This window comes from Neomonachus schauinslandi, chromosome 5, assembly GCF_002201575.2.
Source record: "Neomonachus schauinslandi chromosome 5, ASM220157v2, whole genome shotgun sequence".
Classification (NCBI taxonomy): domain Eukaryota; kingdom Metazoa; phylum Chordata; class Mammalia; order Carnivora; family Phocidae; genus Neomonachus; species Neomonachus schauinslandi.
The window spans coordinates 123,835,114-123,855,770 of record NC_058407.1 but is presented as its reverse complement, the minus strand read 5'-3'; the positions used below and the strand labels follow the sequence as shown (position 1 = coordinate 123,855,770).

General features: G+C 40.7%; 1 protein-coding gene across 1 annotated transcript in view; it reads right to left on the bottom strand.

Annotated features, from left to right (window-relative positions):
* Positions 1-2,740: 2,740 nt before the first annotated feature.
* DCLRE1C (DNA cross-link repair 1C) overlaps positions 2,741-20,657 on the bottom strand; it is a 31,441-nt gene continuing 13,524 nt past the window's right edge. Inside the window, exons 7-14 of the mRNA XM_021696801.1 lie at positions 20,007-20,079; positions 19,677-19,817; positions 15,423-15,524; positions 13,021-13,157; positions 11,796-11,850; positions 7,537-7,625; positions 6,640-6,734; positions 2,741-4,468 (exon numbers count right to left, since the gene is read on the bottom strand). Coding sequence (XP_021552476.1) covers positions 3,459-4,468; positions 6,640-6,734; positions 7,537-7,625; positions 11,796-11,850; positions 13,021-13,157; positions 15,423-15,524; positions 19,677-19,817; positions 20,007-20,079 — 1,702 coding nt within the window. The 3' untranslated portion in view covers positions 2,741-3,458. The remainder of the gene's footprint in view (positions 4,469-6,639; positions 6,735-7,536; positions 7,626-11,795; positions 11,851-13,020; positions 13,158-15,422; positions 15,525-19,676; positions 19,818-20,006; positions 20,080-20,657) is intronic.

Genomic DNA, 20,657 nt, shown 5'->3' with positions numbered 1-20,657 from the left:
AAATCTGGCTTTCAGTATTACTAATTAAATTGTACCTAAGTTCATTGCCCCATTGCTTTAATGACCTAAAATAAGTTTGGGTAAAATTGAACTGACTTCAAGAATGCAGCACTTCAAATATCTTCTTAATCTTTAACCTCTTTTTTGGGAGAAGCTACACTTTATTATCCATTATATTGCTACCACATGACTTTGCTCTTTCATAATACAGGGTAAATTCTTTACATGTTTGGAGTCTCAGTGTATTAACCAAAATCTGCAGAAGGTGTCAAGGAAAAATACATTTTTTGGTGCCATTTCTTATGTTTTCTTTATGACAAAATAGTCACATGGTGTCAGTGGTGAGAAAGCATCACAGATTTACAGGTGCTCCAATGGCCAAGCTTACTTTGAATTATAATTTTTACAGGTTTAAATATGTAATTTTAATATTCTTAAAAAGTCAGTGTTTTACTGTCCAGTTATTCTTGTCTACTTCTTGTATTAAAAAAAAAATGTGAAACAGGAGGGCAAAGGGAAAGTGGCTATTTTCAGTAAACTTGTTTAATTTTGTCCTTATTACTAGAAATTTAATGGGTCTTTGAGATTTTAATTACCTTTGTTATCCTTATTTTATTAAAAAGCTGGACTTAATCAGTAAAATAGGAACTCCGTACATGAAGCTGTTAAAAGCCTTTAAGTCAACATTTAGCTTCTTTAGTTTCCCAAGTTATCAGAATTTGTTCTCTCAGTATAAATATAGCCAATATTCAAGGGTAATATTTAGATCGAGTTTAAACTGTAAATCCACTGTGCAAGTTGTATTAGTATCATTGTTTTCAGTACCTACATGAGGATTGTGATACACAGTTGGTAATCTCAGGGTCTTTTCCCCCTCTGTGCAAAATCTAGACTGCATTTTTCTTACAGTTCATTTTTCTTTAGCAAAATAAATTTAGTTTGGCATTTGATTTTCTATTTATCGTGACTTAGCTTTGTTTCTGAATATTTTACGTCATTTCCAGTAAGGCTTACAAAAGGGTCAAAAAAACACCCATGCATTCTGGACTACTTGCTTCTGCGATTAACCGAAGGTTTTTATACCATTCCTTTAAAGAAGTTTATCATTGTCATGGTTGATCCATTTGAATATTAAAGTAGAATTTTACATATGTGAATATGGATGGATACTTGTAAAACGTCTTGAGCATTATTAGTCACCAGGTTACTTGAACACATTGTGCTAAATAAAAACTGCCTGGAACTGTAAGGGAATTTTAGATGGAAAGCTCCTATTCTTTGAGCAAGCTATTAGGCCCTTTCTATGTGCTCCTCATAAACCCATGAGGCTGGCACTCTCAATCCTATACTGGTTAGGTAACATTAACACACCCAAGATCACCAGCTCGGAGCCAGTGAACTACCTGACTATAATGTCCTCAATTTTGTACTGTTAGTTTAAACATGTAACTCTCGGATTCCTCTCTAAGGCAAATGTGGCTAGTCACGGGGCTGTTTCTATGATTATCTTGGCATTTTGAAACTTTTTTTCACTTTTTCTTTTCTACTTTACAGTTCTTAAAGTAAAAATCAAGTAGCCACTAGAATTAATCCTGCCCAGGGCTGTGCTCTTTTTCAGAGGCATTATTACATAGTGGCTAAGACCATGGACGCTGAGCTTGAATTGCCTGCGTTTTCAGTCCCAGCTTCATCCCTTCCCAGCTATGGGGAAGAACTACCTCTCTGTGCCTTAGCTTCCTCATTTGTGAATGGGGAGAATAAATTTATCTACCTCAAAGGGTGGTGGTGAGGAATAAAGGAGTTGATATCCAGTGTGTAAAAGAATGAAGCATCACAGAGTAAGCACCATATGTAAGTATTTGCTACAATTATTCTGTACTGTAAGCCTGTACTTTAAAATCTTTGGTGATCACTACAAGTTGTTTTGTGTTCTGTTTTGTTTTTTTAAGTTCTAGTGCTCCTAGCGCTTAAATTCATTCAGCTGGCATTTATTATGCTAGGTTCACCTATAAAACAATGAGAATACGGCAGGATGTAATATTAAATTGACAGTGTGATTATAAAGTGCTAAAAATTTCAGAAGAATGTTTCCAGGCACGTTTTGAATCCCCACTCTGGGTTATAAGCTAGACTGTTAAGATGAGGTCTTTGGTGTCATTGAATATATAGTTACATTTGATTATATGATTTGTAATAATGAAATGTAACTAATTTTTAGAGCTATAAATAAAAAATGAAGTCTCTGGGTTCTTGTATTAGGCCTGTTGTAGTTATGACTTGATATTCAACCAATGATCTGCAATCCCTACTGGTCTCTTTAGTGGTTTTATATTCACTTTGCATTTAGGTAATGGTACTCATAGGAGACAGCGGTAAAATGGGATGAATGTATTTTTACCTTAGTCATACTGAGTCTGTGGAATGTATTTCATCAAAAGCTGGGAGTAGCTCCTGAGCTAGAAAAAAGGTATCAATCAGTGCGGCATGGTGATAATGTATATCATGTAGTTTAACTGATCTGCAAATTGTTTTAGACTCCACTTAAACTTTTTTTTTCCCCACTTAAACTCGTTTTAAGTGAAATCTCTCCTTTTGCTTCCTTAATCTGTAAAATGCCAGCATACCTCAAAGTGTTGAAGAATATTTGTTAACAGAACTTTATTAAACACATAACTATGCAAAAACATAACCCACTGACAGACTTGAAGGAAATCAAACTCACAGAACACACTTATGCTTTTGCCATTTAATTATTTTCTTTTAGGTCCTAATTTTTCTGCTTTTAAATTTGTCATTCACACCAGCATTCTTAAGTGGTGTATCTTTTGAGATCTATAAGTGCCTGATTTTTTGAAGTGTTTTTATGACCCTACAGAATATGGTCGTCTATCGTGGTCAATGTGCCATGGGCACTTCTGTTGTTGGGTGGAGTGTTCTGTGTCAATTAGATCCAGTTGGTCAATGGTGCTATTCAGTTCTTCTATATCCTTGCTCACTTTCTGTACGCTAATTCTATTACTGATAGAGGAATGGTAGAGTCTCCAGCCAGAATTGTGCATTAGTTTGTCTTTCTCCTTGGTTTTTGCTTTGTATATTTTGAAGATGTTTTTAGGTACATACACATTTAGCATTGTGTCTTCTTAGTGAACTGGACCTTTTATCATTAGAAATTTGTGTGATATTAATATAGTCATTCCAGCTTACTTTTAAGTAGTATTTAGATATCTTTTCCCATCCTTTACTTTTAACCTACCTGCATCATTCACAGTGAGTTTCTTAGTGAAAAAACATCCTTCCTAGATGCAGTCTCTATGTTTTCATTGGTGTGTTTTGACCATTTTCACTTAATTTGTAATTATTGATGTCTGGAATTAGTTCTACCATATCTTTTCTGTTTATCACTATTTTTTGTTCTCTGCTTCCCCTTTACTGCCCTGTTTTAGGTTACAGGACCATTTTTAAGTACTCCACTCTGATGTGTCTGTTATGATTTGGACTCTTACCTCTTTGTGTAGGGTTTTTAGTGGTTGCTCTAGAACATAAGGTTTTTGAGTATCTAAGAATGAGCTTTTTCTTTCTTCAATGACTATATTCTCACCGGTTCCCAGCTTCTCATATAAATATTGTAAATGCTCTCCTTTAGGTAGCTCAGCTTCTGGTGTTGAGGGAATTTCAAAATCCGAGGAGCTCTGGGAATCTGCATTGGTGCTAAGATTTAGCAGCCTTTTCTCCTGAGGTACATGTTTGCCACTGCTTAGAGCGGTTGGTTCTCCAACACTGGGAACTATCTTTACATTTTGATCTCTGTGTTTCAAGTCAGAGTAAGTATCCTTTGGACAAAGTATATTTTGTTCCATCTGAGTGGCAGGAATATTCTCTTTAATTCTTGGTCTGTAGCTACCTTTGTTTAAGGAGGTAATATCCCCACTCTTTCTCTCTTGGGATGTTAACAAAACAGTATCAGATTGGCTGTCCCAGCCTTGACTCCCTTGTTCAGATATGTGTGTTGACTGAGAAGAATTCTGGGAAGAGATGTGAGTTGATTCCCCATCAGAGTCACTAAAAAGCTTCGGTGACTGAGAGCCCCCTGCCTCTGTGGAAGAAGGGGGGTTTTCCAAACCGTCATCTGTGATTTCATCATTTCTTTTAAAGAATACTTCCCACTGCGGTACTTCTACATCAGCCTTTTGCTGGTGGTGTGTGACAGCACCCAGGTCTTGCGATGAAGCTGGGGTTTGTAATTCTTCTTCACTTTCGCTGTTAGATTCTTCACAATCTATAAAGTTGGCCCAAGGAAAGGTTTGCACACACTCTGCTCTGAGGTAGCCTGTGCTTGGCCTCTGTTGTTCAGGCTGGTTCTGTGGTGTTGCGGTCATTACAAATACCTCAGGGTGAAGAGCTAGCTGGTATGGAGCCTTGTGCCTTAACGGTAACGGCAAAGGATCATCAAAGAGCTCATCCTCCTCCTCTGTGGGAAAACACAGGAGATAGATATATGGGAAACATGGAATGCAACGGGAGCCGATTTAATTCAAAATCCAATTTGTAGCATTTAGCTATGTTTTCATTTGGTGGAACTGCAAATAAACAGTTCACTCTTCTTCTAAGAAAAAGGGTATTTTGAACAATTTACTGCCTGTCTACTAACGGCAGACTTTGAGTTCCCCAAATAGGCCACAATGCCTATACCAATGGTTCTCAAACGTGGCTGTTCATTAGCCTCATTTGGAAAGCTTTTTATTTTTTATTCATTTATTTAAGTAATCTATATCTACCCTGGGGCTCAGACTCACGACCCTGAGATCAAGAGTTGCATGCTCTTCTGACTGAACCAGCCAGGAGCCCCTGGAAACCCTTCTTAAAAAATACAGCTTTCTATATCTCATTCCAGACCTACTGAATCCCTGAAGGTGGGACCCAGTAATTTGCAAACTGTATGTGCTTGGCCAATAGTAGATACTCAGTGAATTGGCTGAAATAAAAATTTTTCTACCATTTTTGTTCTGTAAACATTTTGATACCTACTTTGTGCATGTTATGGGCTAAAATGGTTGTGTCCTCAAAAGTTCCTAATTTGAAGCCCTAGCCCCAGGTGTCATGGTATTTGGAGGTGGGACCCATAAGATGGGATTAGTGTCTTTGTAAGAAGAGGAAGACAGATTTCTCACTTTCCTTTTTTATGCATGGATGGCATGTGGAAAGGCCAGGTGAGCACACACTGAGGAGGAGGCTGTCCACAACCAGGAAATGGGTCCTCTCCAAGAACCAAATATGCTGGCACCTTGACCTTGGACATCCCAGCCTCCAGAACTGTGTGAAGTAAATATCTGTTGCTAAGTCATCCAGTCTCTGGTATTTAATAGTCATAGCAGCCTGAGCCAGCCACGTGCACAAGGCTGTGATAGATACTGAGGGGAACAAATGTGCCAAATGGGGCTTAATTTGAACTGAAAACCAACGAATTTACTGATTTTTTTTTTTTTTTTTTAAAGCATGTTACATTAGCAATATAATGAGCCAATCCCCTTAAATTCTTAAAAGGAGGAAACCTTACTTGGAGAATGAAATTCTCATAAACTGAGTAGGCATGTAATTTGGAGGGCGGTGGGGGAAACATATTTTCCTGCCTTCTAATGACACCTAAGAAGAAAATTAAATGCTCATGAGACTACTGTCCATGGCAACTTAATTGTTCTAGTGTTACCTCATAACTACCTACTTAAAAAGAAAACATTTTTTCCCAGTGATAAAGGATGTAGCTAAACACTCCATTTTTAAAAGCTGCCTTTAAAAAAGGGACCACAGAGATCATCCTGCTCACATTTTACCAATGTGGAGACCAGCCTAGAGAAGTGGTGTGACAAGACTCTGGGTCAAAACCCGATCAGTTTGATTCCTGGCTCTGCCTAATCCTTAAGCAACGATTTATCTCCTTTCCTGAAGGACTTAAGGTTACTAAGATGTCTAGCAACTATATTTGGAATCATTCTCAGCTCCAAGATAGGGCTTTCTTTCAAAACATGGATTATAAATTTGTTTCTGCCACAGTTACGTTTTAGGCAGTATTTCTGTATCGTCTCTAAGTTGAACGGTTTCCTATTCTTCGAGATTAGTGACGATACCACTATCACGGTATGTTTCAACTGTAAAAATGTGGCAAAACATTTTCATATTAATTCATCGGTATGTATCTAAAAAAGTTTCTGTACTACCAAGTCTTGTGACACTATGAATTCTCTTATGACAATATAAATATAAAATTTCTCTATGAAAACGGAGAGGCATATAACAGAAAGTAAGTGTTAAAACCCTTAGTAGCATTTACACAAGCTAATAAACACACCTAAACCCAATTTTAAAAAGGACATATTACAATTCTTAGATACTTTCCACTGTCATGTCTGTATAACCATACTGGACAACTGGACAACAAATCTACAATTTAACCCAATAATGAGAGGTATAAAACAGACTTGAAGTTAAATGTACAAAGATGAAATACACCATTATATAGCCATAATGCAAAATCTGAGAGTGGGTCCTAGGCCCACCTCTGCCCAATGCAGCTTTCACCAGACCAGAATGGAAAAAAGTCTTGCATGGAAACCCACACCTCTGAAACCAGGGTCATTTTCTTACCTGAGTCTAGGTGAGTTTTTCTAGCTCTCTTCAATTTTCCAAGTGGTTTATACTTTGGCTCAGTACTTTGGGAAGATCGGCATAAAGGCTTTAAGCTGAAATGAATATGAATATTTTATTTTTACCTGTGGGGAAAGCTGCTAGAACATAAGCATCATTTACAGAGATTATAAAAACTTGGCCATGGGGAAAATTATATATCTACTTTTAAAAACTGAAAAGCCAGGTTTAATAATTAAAAAACCACTTCACTGTAATAAAGTGGTAACTATAAGCACTTAAATACAGCCTGTTACACAGCTATCTAATTGTAGGATTGAGGGAAGGCAAAACTCCTGTATTTACTCTTGCACTGCAGAAAAGCAGGTCCCTATTCTACAAAACTTTTTTTTTTTTTTAAGATTTTATTTATTTGACAGGGAGAAAGAGCAAGAGAGGTTCGAGAAGCAGACTTCCCGCTGCGCAGCAAAACGATTAAGTAATACAGCGACACCTGGCATTCAGGAAATACAGTATAGCCGGCTGCTGACTCTTCCCTGTTTAATGGGGTTTACTCCTCTCTCATAAGAATCTCACAAATCTGATCTCCTCATTCTAGAGGCTGAAAGCTAAGGCACGGTGATGATAAAATACAAAAGGGCATGGAAATAAGACCTGAGGATGGCCTGCCCTTTCTGAGGGCCTCACTGCCAACAGCTTCCCCGTGCCAGATTCCCAGAAGCCTTCAGGATTATATGTAACACACCCACTTGAAGAAAGCCGTCAGGCTCCCAATCAGAATCGTATTTACAGCCACGCTCATCTCACTTACATCCTTGCCCCCGTTCTTAGGCCCAAAACTAGTCTCAGCATCCATCCTGTTCAACAACAGAAGTTCCACAAGGAGCAACTACTCACATTTCTACAACCTTATCCATAGTTGTGCCTATTGGGATGACATTTGGATATACGTTCACAGGACAGATGTAGCTCAAGAAATCTTTAATCTAGAGGAAGGAAAATAAAATGGGTCAATTATCTCTATGCTGGAAAAATCTGGATGTTAGAGAAGCAACAAAAGGGAGGCAGGACAAAGAGCAGGAATTTCTTATGGTGTTGTTCTCAATACTAGCTGCACATGGGGATCACTGGGGGGACCTCTTAGGAAAAAGAAATACCCAACACTCAGGCCCACCCCCAAATCCCTTTGATACTGAGCTACGGCGGGCCCTGGGAATCAGGATATTTAAATGTTCTTCAGGTGATTCTGTTCCACAGCAAGGACTAGGAATTACTGATTAGTGGAATTCAAAGATTTTTTTTTTTAAGATTTTATTTATTTATTTGACAGCGAGAGCGCACAAGTAGGGGGGAGGGGCGCACAGGGAGAGGGAGAAACAAGCCCCCTGCTGCGTAGGGAACCCACTGCTGGGCTTAATCCCAGAGCCCTGGGATCATGACCTGAGCCAAAGGCAGACACTTAACTGATTGAGCCACCCAGGCACCCCTTTATTTCTTTAAATGACATTAGTTTCCTTGTCTAAGGAAGTCACCCATAATTAACTAATTCCCCTCAAGTAAATTAGAATTAAGCTGAATATTTAATACACACAAGAAAACAAGGTCTTAGAATTGCGTTTCTTCCTCCAACAAATAAAATAGGGAAATTGCATCTTCCACGATGCTTGATCTGTTCTAAATTTATTCTAATCTAGAGGACAATTGCATGCAAAAATTTCATGACTACGTTGATTTTATGCAAAGTTCAGAATGCTAAATAGGAACTCTGTCACTATTCCTCAAAACATCTCTACAATGTAGACAAGTTTCGGCTTTGTCACTTAATAGATCTTGGTAAGCATGTGACCTTGGTCAAGTTACCTGAAGTCTCTAAGTTATTAGATTCTTCATCTAAAAGTGTAAATGAGATAATGCATGTGAAGTGTTCAGCACCTGGCATATGTTTAACATTCAATGAAATTATTCATCACAAAGATGATAATGACAACACAAAGGATTTTATTCCCTTCTGCAAATGGGGTAACTGAGTTCTGAGTAATTATTAGAACCCAACTTTACCAAATCAAAAGAGGTAGGAACCCAGGAATTATCAGTAACTCCATATTAAAATAAAGTGGCTACCTTACTTAACACAGGAGAAAAAAGAAGACCAATTCATTCTTCAGGTATTTTTCATAAACAAATTCTTTTGTATTTTCAGAGCAGGCATGCAAACAGAAACTATTATTTACCCGCCCACAACCTATATGATTTGAATAATTAATTCAAGGTTGAGGCTGGTAGAAATCTGAGGCTACTTCTACTTAGAAACGAAGTGGCCACAGGAGACAAGAGACACCTCCTAGAGGGGCACCCTCTGTCCCTTGTCCAAGCTGATCTCCTTACATCAGATGACTGCTTTAAAACAATTCATGAACACTGTCTATTCTCATTATCCGTAGGGGTTATGTTCCTTGAGATCACTGGGAATGGTGAATTAGCAAACAGTGAACCACTACTCCTAAGGGGAAGATAAGGTTCCTGTGAACCTCTGGTCACTGCATTCTTGTCAACCTATCATGCATCACCTTGTTTTACATGTGTTTGTGTTTAAAGACACCAATTCAGGGAGGCCTGGGTGGCTCAGTCGGTTAAGCGTCTGCCTTCGGCTCAGGTTACGATCCCAGGGTCCTGGGATAGAGTCCCACATCTGGCTCTTTGCTCAGTGCGGAACCTGTTTCTTCCTCTGCCCCTCCCCCCCCCACTCTGGGTTTGTGCGTGCGTGCAGCTCTCTGACAAACAAAATCTTAAAAAAAAAAAAAAAGACACCTATTCAGTATGTACTGTTGATTCATTACTACTGAACTCACATTCATCAGCACCATAACTCATCCCTGAACCAAGCTTATCAAACACATGGATTTTCTCCATAAGGCACATCCCAGCCTCTGTGCTTAGGAACATACACAGCACCTCAGCACTGCACCTGGGGGCCATTTTAAACAGTGAAACCCCTCCAGAAAAGCACAGAAATGTGTACAACACAGCACTAAACTGACTGCAAAAGGACCCCTGTTTACCCTATGAGCTCAGCAGAGAGGGCGGAGCACCCCCTTGTTCAGCCTAAATTGGGAATATGCATGGCCGGTGACTCCCATTTCTCACCACTCTGCTGGGCATGTCCGCAAACACCCATGCAGCACTGCAACTATATTAATTTGGGGGTCACAAATTTTAGTGAGCAAGCAAACTTGTAAATAAGGAATCCACAGATAAGGAGGATCAGCTGTATTTAGGAAAAAAAAACTGACAGGAAATGATACTTAAAATCTATTTACGGGGGCGCCTGGGTGGCTCAGTTGGTAAAGCGGCCAACTCTTGGTTTCAGTGCAAGTCATGACCTCAGGGTCATGACATCGAGCCCCACATGGGGCTCTGCAGGGAGTGTGCTCAAGATTCTCTCTTCTCTCTCTCTGCCCCTCCCCCTGCTCGAGTGCATGCTCTAAAGTAATTTTTTTAAATCTACTATTTATGTTTTTAAATATATTTCAACATGATCTATACTTAGGATAGGCCTATTAATTAGAGCACTTTTCAGGAAAGCCTGTCTCCTTCTCACCACCCTGAGAGAAGATGACCAAGCACAGCTCACAGTGACCCTCCATGTGGGTGACCACTAGGGCTAATCCAGGGGGCGTGTGGAGGGCCGACGGCAGGGCAGGGGGGGATCATCTGCTTCATCTCTCTGCTCAAGCACCAGGGAATATCTCCTTCCTGGGGGGTAATTGCATAAAATCCCAGGACAGCTTATGGGCCAGAAGTAGTCCTAAGTGAAAAAGTAAGGTCTACCCTCTTCCCTGATTAGATGCCTTCCCCGTGGCTGAGACAGAAAGGATACTCAGCCACTAAGAGATCAAAAGGAAGGGACCCTGATGCTGAGCCAGATGCCAAACCAAAGACAAATCCCCAGGAGGAGACTCTGACAACAATCTGAGATTTCAGGATAAAATGAGGAGAAAACAGTAAATTATACCATCACAATGAACTCCTTCCAAGCTGCTGTCAAATAACCTATTTGTACCTGAAAGTTAAGGTCAGTTATTTAATAGAGAGGTCACTGGTATTTTGATAATATAATAAAGAATCATTTACAATACTACGGCTGACTTTATAAGAATGCCACTACCTGGAGCTCTGGAAGAATCCACCTGTTCAAATCATTAACACGGCCACGGCTCACTGCTGCAGTGCTGTATCCATGTATCCCAAATACAAAAATAATAGTTATCAGGGAAATCAAGTTTTAAGTGCCGAAATGGTCAAACTAAAATTATATGTGACTTAAAGTGTCATACAAAGTCTGATTTTATATACCTTTTTCTCCTGATACGTACACGAAATTACTAAAACTCAGCACTTCTAAGATGCTAGCATTTACTTTAGAAATGCATGAGGAGTATGCAAATACATTACACATATCAAGTTCCCACTCTAGTGAGTAGGTCAATTTCCTATATAAAAAGGATCCTAACAATGCAACTGAATTACTGAACTCTACATCTGAAACTAATGATGTTCTATATGTTGGCTAATTAAAAAAAAGAGAAAAAAAAAAGGATCCTAATGAAACCAATTAATAAGCCTTCTTAAACTGAGTAATTCCAATATAGTATGTCCTTCCCAAGAACAAGGTCTTTATCTCAATCACCTTTGTTTTTCCCTAGTGCCAAATATTCAGGACTATTTTTTAAATAGTTTTTCAGCACAAATTTTGGAAGAGGACAAAAATCTGGACAGCACCTTAAGGCTGCCCATGAGATTTTATCTGTGGTACTCCTTCACGTAAGATCTATGATCCTCTTATGACAAGTGAACAGAGCAACCGAAGTGGGGAAGTTAAAATACATGCAGGAAGCAAGACTCGAAGAAAGCCTTAATCATCAATATTCTTCAATGTTTAGGCTGAAAACAAGTGATAATAGCCAATTTCCTCTGTACTCAGTAAACACAGCTCATCTACTGACATGTTCCCTAAATGTCTTTAGGAAAAGCCACAACAAATCTTAAGCAGTAGAAAAAGAGATGCCTCTGGTAGTCAAGGGGACTACTGCTGCCAACCATCAAGGGGCTGCCAAAGCAGTTGGCAACAGGGTTCTGAGTTCATGGGATCCTCTTACCTCACTGTAGGAAGAATGAAAAGAAAAACAAGCTCTGTATGAACTCTCTCCAGTCCTGAAGGGAAATGAAAACACAAAATTAAAAGGTCACGTATCAAAACAAAGCTAAGTTCTAAATTTCATGCCTTCCCACTTAGTCTATTCCAATATGAAATCACCCTCCAATCAAGGGTTTCTCCCTGGGACAAGAGGGAACTCTTTCCAGAAATATTTGTAGACATTCTGAATACCCAATATTAAGGAAGTACTGCCAAAATATGATGATCGTTATGGTACTCCTCTACTCCACCAAGGGCTTCTATGCCCCACGACGTCAGTTCCCCACTCCCTGACAAGCAAGGCGCAGTCACTCTCCAGCCATCTGACTGGAGTAGACCTCAGGAAACCCTGGCTAATGGTATTGGCCGTTAGGCAGGTTTGGAAATAGCACCTCTTTAAATAGCATTTAAATTTTGGAAGGTATTCTCCACAATTATAGTATTCCTCCCCTTTGAGTTAGGCTAGATTGCATTTAAACTAAAATAAATAAGGGCGACTGGGAGACTGAGTCGGTTAAGCATCTGCCTTCAGCTCAGGTCAGGATCTCCAGGTCCTGTGATCGGCCTGCATCGGGCTCCCTGCTCAGCTGAGAGTTGGCTTCTCTCTCCCTCTGCCCCTCCCCTTGCCCCTTCTATCAAATAAATAAAATCTTAGATTTTATTTTAGCCTGTGGAGGGGGCTAGCATTTACTTGCTAGCATTTACTTTAGAAATGCATGAGGAGTATGCAAATACATTACACATATCAAGTTCCCACTCTAGTGAGTAGGTCAATTTCCTATATAAAAAGGATCCTAACAATGCAACTGAATTACTGAACTCTACATCTGAAACTAATGATGTTCTATATGTTGGCTAATTAAAAAAAGAGAAAAAAAAAAAGGATCCTTAGATTAAAATCTTAGATTTTATTTATTTGATAGAGAGTGCACAAGCACAAGCAGGGGGAGCAGCAGGCAGAGGGAGAGGAAGAAGCAGACCCCCTGCTGAGCAGGGAGCCCGATGCGGGGCTCGATCCCAGGACCCCGGGATCATGACCTGAGCCAAAGGCAGACGCTTAACCGACTAAGCCACCCAGGTGCCCCAATAAATAAAATCTTTAAAAAGAAACAAACAAAAAGCTAAAATAAATCAGGTAAGTTACCTCAAAAGCAAGGTTTCTCTCAAAAGAGAGGTTGCTTTCTTACCTCACAATTACATTTGTTTTTCTGGTTCTTTCTCCAAACCACATAGTGGATGGCTTAATGCTGATTGTGTGGAGTGGAATTCTATTTTTGGAAATAATTCCACAAGGTAATTTATTCCAATGAAAATACTCCTCTGCCTAAAAGATTTCAGAAACAGAAAAGCAGTTCAACACTTTCAACAAATTTGTAGGCACGGTCTCAAAAACAAATGTTTACAAGTTTAGGACATCAAATAAGAAAGTAGATGTAAAGAGACAATCAGATAATTCCAGATTTAGGACCACTCTGCAAAATGACTGACCTGGTCTCTTCGACAATATCAATGTCCTGAAGAAAAGCAAAAGGCTGGAGACTTGATCTACATCAAGAGATGCAAGAGGCCACAGTGACCACAACAAACACCTGACCTTTGCTCAGGATGCCCTGCTCCCCCTCCACAGGCTAAAAAGGACAGTACTACCCAACCAGGGAAGAATGAATATGGGCTACATAACCAATTTTTTGCAAAATAAAGTTGGAGGAAAAAGTAACAAAAGTGTTTTTAAAAGGCTGAAAAACAGTGGGACTATTTTCCTGAAGACTTCATGTTTAGATCAGGTTTCCTACGAAACCGTTAGCACTCCGTTCCAATCAAAGGCCATCGGGGGCCTTTTCGTGTGGGTCCTGACGAGGAGGGGGCCACCGAGGAGCACGCCGGGGCGCTGCAAGCGGTATTCCTGAGGCCATGGGACCAGAGAATGAAGCCATTCGAAGGAGTGTTCCAAGGCAAGTAGCCATGTGGGAAGCGACAGGAGTGACAGTTACAAATGCAGCTACTTTGTGGGATGTAAGAAAACCCAGGGCAGGGCGCCTGGGTGGCTCAGTCGGTTAAGCGGCTGCCTTCGGCTCAGGTCATGATCCTCGAGTCCCTGGATCGAGTCCCGCATCGGGCTCCCTGGTCGGCAGGGAGTCTGCTTCTCCCTCTGACCCTAACCCCTCTCACGTGCTCTCTCATTCTCTCTCAAATAAATAAATAAAATCTTTAAAAAAAAAAAAAGAAAACTCAGGGCAAAGAGAAATCTGCCAATTAAAAGATTTACGGGACTTGTGAGGATGAAGGGCTACAAGTCCAACAAAAAAGGGACAAAACAGTTGCTATTCTGTATCTACGTGATTTTATCCATCCGTGAATTCAGTGAGGATGTGTGTGTGTATGTAGACACACAAAAGGATGAAAGTTCATGACTCAGGTTATGATATGCAGCTTACCAATCACCAAAATAATTTCTTACCTTATAGTTATCCTACAGTGGTCTGAAGTAGTATATTCCATGCTACAGGTAAGAATTTTTTTTTTTTTTAATTTATGCTTTACTTTAGGGCTGAGCAAGTCTACTTTAGGTTTTTTTGGCGATGGAGCCAATATTACTACCACAATGAGTATCTAAATATATAAATGCAGGGCGCCTGGGCGGCTCAGATGGTTAAGCGTCTGCCTTCGGCTCGGGTCATGATCCCAGGGTCCTGGGATCGAGTCCCACATCGGGCTCCCTGCTCAGTAGGGAGCCTGCTTCTCCCTCTGCCTCTCTCTCTCTGTCTCTTATGAATAAATAAATAAAATCTTTAAAATAAATAAATAAATATATATATATATAAATGCAGTGTTTACTAAAATAAAAATTACTCTGCATTTGAATGCTCAGATATTTTAAAATTTAGAGGAAAATCATGATCATGCAAAGCCCCGCTTCTGAAGATGATTTAGTATTAGTGATGCTGAATGACTATATATTTGAGAGGGAAAAAAATGTTAAGGGCAAATGCAAAATTTAATACCTGACCTTTAGTAACAGAAGGGCATTTAATAAGTGAACGGAGTTCTACAGTGGCATTCGAAAATGAATTGCAAATGAGTTGCAAAAACACTAAAAACGCTCATTTGAAACTGGACCAGCAATACATAAAACCATTTCAAAGCCTGAAGCAAAGGTATATCTAAGTATTTATATCAAATGAATAGAAAAAAATAGTTTATAAATGTGCACATAGGTCATGAGTCTCCAATATAAGTAACAATGGATTATAAATGTTTTCTTAAGTTATAAGCTCTAACATATTACTAATCTCATTACAAATACATTACTCACATAATTCACTACAAATACACATGTATCAAATGCGTATAGATTTATTTCACAAAAAAACGAAGCGGGTCCATGTGTTTCCTGCCACACTGTCTACGGCAACGCAACACCGTGATGGCCAGCTGCACGGCCTGGGGTAATACTGCAGGATCTCAGTCTCGATGGTCACATTTGTAAACTGAAGGGCCTAGAAAATGGGATTTCAGAGCTTCCTTCTGGACCTAAAATTCCATTTTCCATGCATCACACCCACAATAAGAAAAACAATTTACTCCGTACCTTCGGATGGCGACAGGCATGGATCTGAGTCCTACGGTCCGTTGTGAGATGATGAAGAATGTCCGGCATGTTTCTAAACATGTCCAGTTTGTCCACATGAATCTGAGTAAAATAACACATATAGGCGTATTATTTGAATTGTATTTCCTATAAAGAAATTGTTCAAGGGTAATGATGCAGGGCAAATCATCCAGTTAGTGAACTTTCTTCTTTCTTAAAACTTAGTTTTTGGCGGGGCGCCTGGGACCCAGCCCCATGTTGGGCTTCCCCGCTCAGCACCGAGTCTGCTTGCCCCCACCCCAAAATAAATAAAACCTTTATAACAAAACAAAATAAAACCCTAGTTATTGGCCATGTCAGTGCACACTGGTATTCTGCCAGGATGTCAACAGGCAAAGGACAAAGACCATATTCCCACCAGTCAGCATTAGTGCCTATTGGTGGTGGTAATAAAACATTCTGGAGACTCAGTTGGTGGATTTTATTGAATCATGCTAATACAACTGATCCTGAACAACACAGCGGTTGGGACTACCAACAAAGGGACTCAGTCAAAAATCCCCATAACTTTCTACTCCCCAAGAATTTAACTACTAATAGCCTACTGTTGACCGGAAGCCTTACCAAAACACGTATTTTGTACATGTATCACATACTGTATTCTGTAATAAAGCAAGCTAAAGAAAAGGTTATTCAGAAAATCATAAGAGAAAATACACTTAGAGTACTGCACTGTATTTTTTTTTTTATCGAAGCACAGTTGACCCACATTGTTACATTACTTTCAGGTGTACAACACAGTGATTAGACAACACTATAATTCTATAGGTTCTATAGGTTATGCTGTGCTCACAAGTGTAGCCACCATCTGTCACCACACAGTACTGTGAATGATACAATACCACATTTATGGAAGAAAATCCACGTATAAATGGACCCATGTAGTTCAAACCCATGTTCAAGGGTCAAGGGTCAACTCTACTGTCCTTCAATCCGTCAAGAGTCATTCAACTCGTATTTATTGTGCACCTACTATATGTCAAGTTTTATTCTAAATACTGGGTATACTGCAGTGAACAATCAAGAATCACTGACTTGTAAAGACACAGCCCCAACATGCCATGTAAGTAAGGGCAGTTTTAGGGGGAACACAGCTGGAGTAGGAAGCAGACCCAGAATCCCCCTTACCACACACCCCTTTACAGGATTGAAAGGGGGGCAGGCAGATGCAGAAAAACAAAACAAAAAAACCTTAGCCACCTTTAGAATTTTAAGGTTAATACATTTAAATTGTTAAACTAATGTGTCGGTTTTAAAAGATTCTCTCCTTTAAAGTAACATGTACCTAAATTAATGTAAGGACTATGAAATGGCACAAAGAAGTATTCTCTCAGGACCCCTGGGTGGCTCAGTCCGTTAAGCGTCTGCCTTCAGCTCGGGTCATGATCCCAGGGTCCTGGGATCGAGTCCCTGCATCGGGCTCCCTGCTTGGCGAGGAACCTCCTTCCCCCTCTGCCACTCCCCCTGCTTGTGCTCTCTCTGACAAATAAATAAATAAAAATCTTAAAAAAAAAAAAAAAGTATTCTCTCTCATTTTGAAATCTGATTAACAATAGATTAGAATGAGGGCGCCTGGGTGGCTCAGTTGGTTGGGCGACTGCCTTCAGCTCGGGTCATGATCCTGGAGTCCCGGGATCGAGTCCCGCATCGGGCTCCCTGCTCAGCAGGGAGTCTGCTTCTCCTTCTGACCCTCCCCCCTCTCATGTGCTTTCTCTCATTCTCTCTCTCTCAAATAAATAAATAAAATCTTAAAAAAAAAAAACCCCAAAAACAATAGATTAGAATGATGTCAAATCACCGTGGTAATTAATACCAAGACAAGCATAAAAAGAATCCAACGTAACTGCTTACTTATCCTGTGGCCTATTCCACTCACTCCCTGTTTACTAACGACTAATAGGAAGTAACAATAAATTTGCTTTTCTGGACTCTCTAAGGAGATAAAAAGGGGTAAATTTTGAGGTGTACAGAGATACAGAAACTTTTATCCTCAACGAAAATAAAGAAGCCTAAAAAAGTTGCCAGAGATCATCTCTGAGGTCCCTTAGTCAAAAACCTCCCTGTTGTCCCTTTTTAAATTCCTGATCAATTTCAATTGTTTCTATCCCCTACAAAGGGACTCAGGGGCCTGAGAGAGGACTCACACCAGAGGGGCTCTGAGGTCACTGGGTTACCACCCAAGGCTGCTCTCCCCCATCCCCACCCCCTCCTTGGCCCATGGTCCCGTCCTGTAAGGCCTTCCCGGATTTCACACACGCGAACATTTTTTTTTTTAAAGATTTTATTTATCTGACAGAGAGAGACACAGCGAGAGAGGGAACACAAGCAGGGGGAGTGGGAGAGGGAGAAGCAGGCTTCCCACCGAGCAGGGAGCCTAATGCGGGGCTTGATCCCAGGACCCTGGGATCATGACCTGAGCCGAAGGCAGACGCTTAACGACTGAGCCACCCAGGCACCCCAACGAACATTTACAGTAAACACCAATTTGGGACTGATAAGTGGCTGCTACCTTTGTATTTCATCAAGAGAGGGCAGGAGGTTAAAAAAAAGCGGATAATAGAGATCAGTGTACGTGTGTGTGCGCGCGCGCACATCCACAACCTGTTATCACTGTGATTTTAACACATGAAAAAGTGCTCAACATCACTTGGCATCAGGGAAATCCAAATCAAAACCTCAACGAGATACCACCTCACACCAGTCAGAATGGCTAAAATTAACAAGTCAGGAAATAACAGATGTTGGCCGGGATGCAGAGAAAGGGGAACCCTCCTACACTGTTGGTGGGAACGCAAGCTGGTGCAGCCACTCTGGAAAACAGTATGGAGGTTCCTCAAAAAGTTGAAAATAGAGCTACCCTACGATCCAGTAACTGCACTACTGGGTATTTACCCCAAAGATACAAAAGTAGGGATCCAAAGGGGTACGTGCACCCCGATGTTTATAGCAGCAATGTCCACAATACCCAAACTGTGGAAGGAGCCAAGATGTCCATCGACAGATGAATGGATAAAGAAGAGGTGGTATATATATACACAAAGGAATACTACTCAGCCATCAAAAGGAATGAACTCTTGCCATTTGCAACGATGTGTATGGAACTAGAGGGTATTATGCTGAGCAAAATAAGTCAATCAGAGAAAGACATGTATCATATGATCTCACTGATTTGAGGAATTCTTAATCTCAAAAAACAAACTGAGGGTTGCTGGAGTGGTGCGGGGTGGGAGGGATGGGGTGGCTGGGTGATGGACATTGGGGAGGGTATGTGCTATGGTGAGCACCGTGGGGGGAAAAAAACAGCAATTTTAACACCAAAAAAACAGGAATGACAATCTCAGAATGAAAGCAAATTCTTCTCAAAATGGAGAATTCACAACTTTATACCAATGTATTTTGACAGAGGGACATACGGAAGAAAAACATTAAGGAAAGAAGGACCAAGGCAGTCAAGACTTATGAAGGGAGGGAGGGAGGCATTTTTAAAATTTCATATGCAGAAAAGCTAGATCTTTTTTATTTTACTGAATGACACTGCGTAGAACTAAGTTCTTGGCACAAGTTTATTGGCTGGGGGACCTATGTTAAAAGGTACAAAACAGAATGGAACTTAAATGTCCAGCTCGCTCCAGCACTTTGTTTTATTCAGGGTCATTACCAGAACCCCATCTTATCTCAGGGGACAAGAGCAGAAGCCACAGGCTCGGCGGCCACACTCATGCCCTGGGCTCCGTGGCTCCGCCTGAGAGCCCAGCACCGAGCCACGAGGGACAGACAGGTGAAATAAAACTCCCTCCCAGCCTGATCTGAAGCTTCCGTACTCTAGGACCGTGCTTTTCACACACCTGGACGAGGACCCACAGAAAGAAATAGGCTTCCCAGGGCAACTCAGGACACACATGCATACATGTACGTAAACGTATGTGTCTGATTCTCTACCACAAGCAGGGGGAGAGGTGAAGGCACAGGGAGCAGACTCCCCACTGAGCAGGGAGCAGACGTGGGGCTCGATCCCAGGAACCTGGCACCATGACCTGAGCCAAAGGCAGACGGTTAACGATTGAGCCACCCAGGCCCCCAACACATGCCCTTTCATAGGCTGCTTCCTTATTGCAGTCGGTTTTTGGGGGGCGGGAAGAGGGAGGAAAGGAGAGGATGGAAGGAGCAATAGAAAAGAAGGAGCCATCACCATACCTGGACTCCAAATTCTTCACTAAGATTGGTGAATAGGTACTCATACCCGTAAGCTGCTTTGCAGTTCAGCCACACAACATGGTATGGACTCCGAGTAATCCAGCTTCGAACCAGCTCTACTACTCCACTCAGACACTCCTCCTGGTCAGGAGTTTTAAAAGGCATTTAACACTTTTAAGAACGTCACTCACCCTTTCCACTCCCAACAGTCACAGGTACTAATGCCAATTAATTATGGGACGATTATGAACTGACATGTTATTCTAGAAACTTCCTACTAGAAATACAACCACACCCCGGTTACCACCCTGCTTCTACGGGGAGACTTACTCGACTAGGAATTTGATAAAATTTTGGATCACAGAAAGTAGTATCTAAGTATACACTTCGGATGTCTTTCACTCTAGAAAAAAAACAACAACAACAATTGGTGTTAACCATCTAATGTGAAATAAAACATGTGAAGTTTAAATTCTCACTAATATTAGAGGGTGTCCCATTGAATTTGGAATTTTTTTGTGAAATCAATTTTGTTGGGAAATGATTTCCACACAATAAATTACACAGATTTGTAAATATGGTTCGGTGAATTTTGACAAGTTCACATAACTACTGCCCCAATCAACATACAGAAAGTTACCATCACCCCATTTCAAGAAGAAAATTTTGCTTTACTGTCACAAATATAATAAACTTCGACTTCTACCTGAAACAAAGGCTTGTATTTGGGGGGAAAGGAGCAGTAAAACTCTTTAGATGATTCAGTCCTCCAAGAATTACATGAAGTCTGGGGCTCCTGGGTGGCTCAGTTAAGCGTCTGACTTCTGATTTCCTCTCAGGTCACGATCTCGGGGTCCTGAGATGGAGCCCCGCGTCGGGCTCCATGCTGGGCGTGGAGTCTGGCTGGGATTCTCTCTTTCTCCCCCTCTGCCCCTCCCCCTGCTCATGCACGCCCTCTCAAAAAAAAAAACAAAAAGAGAA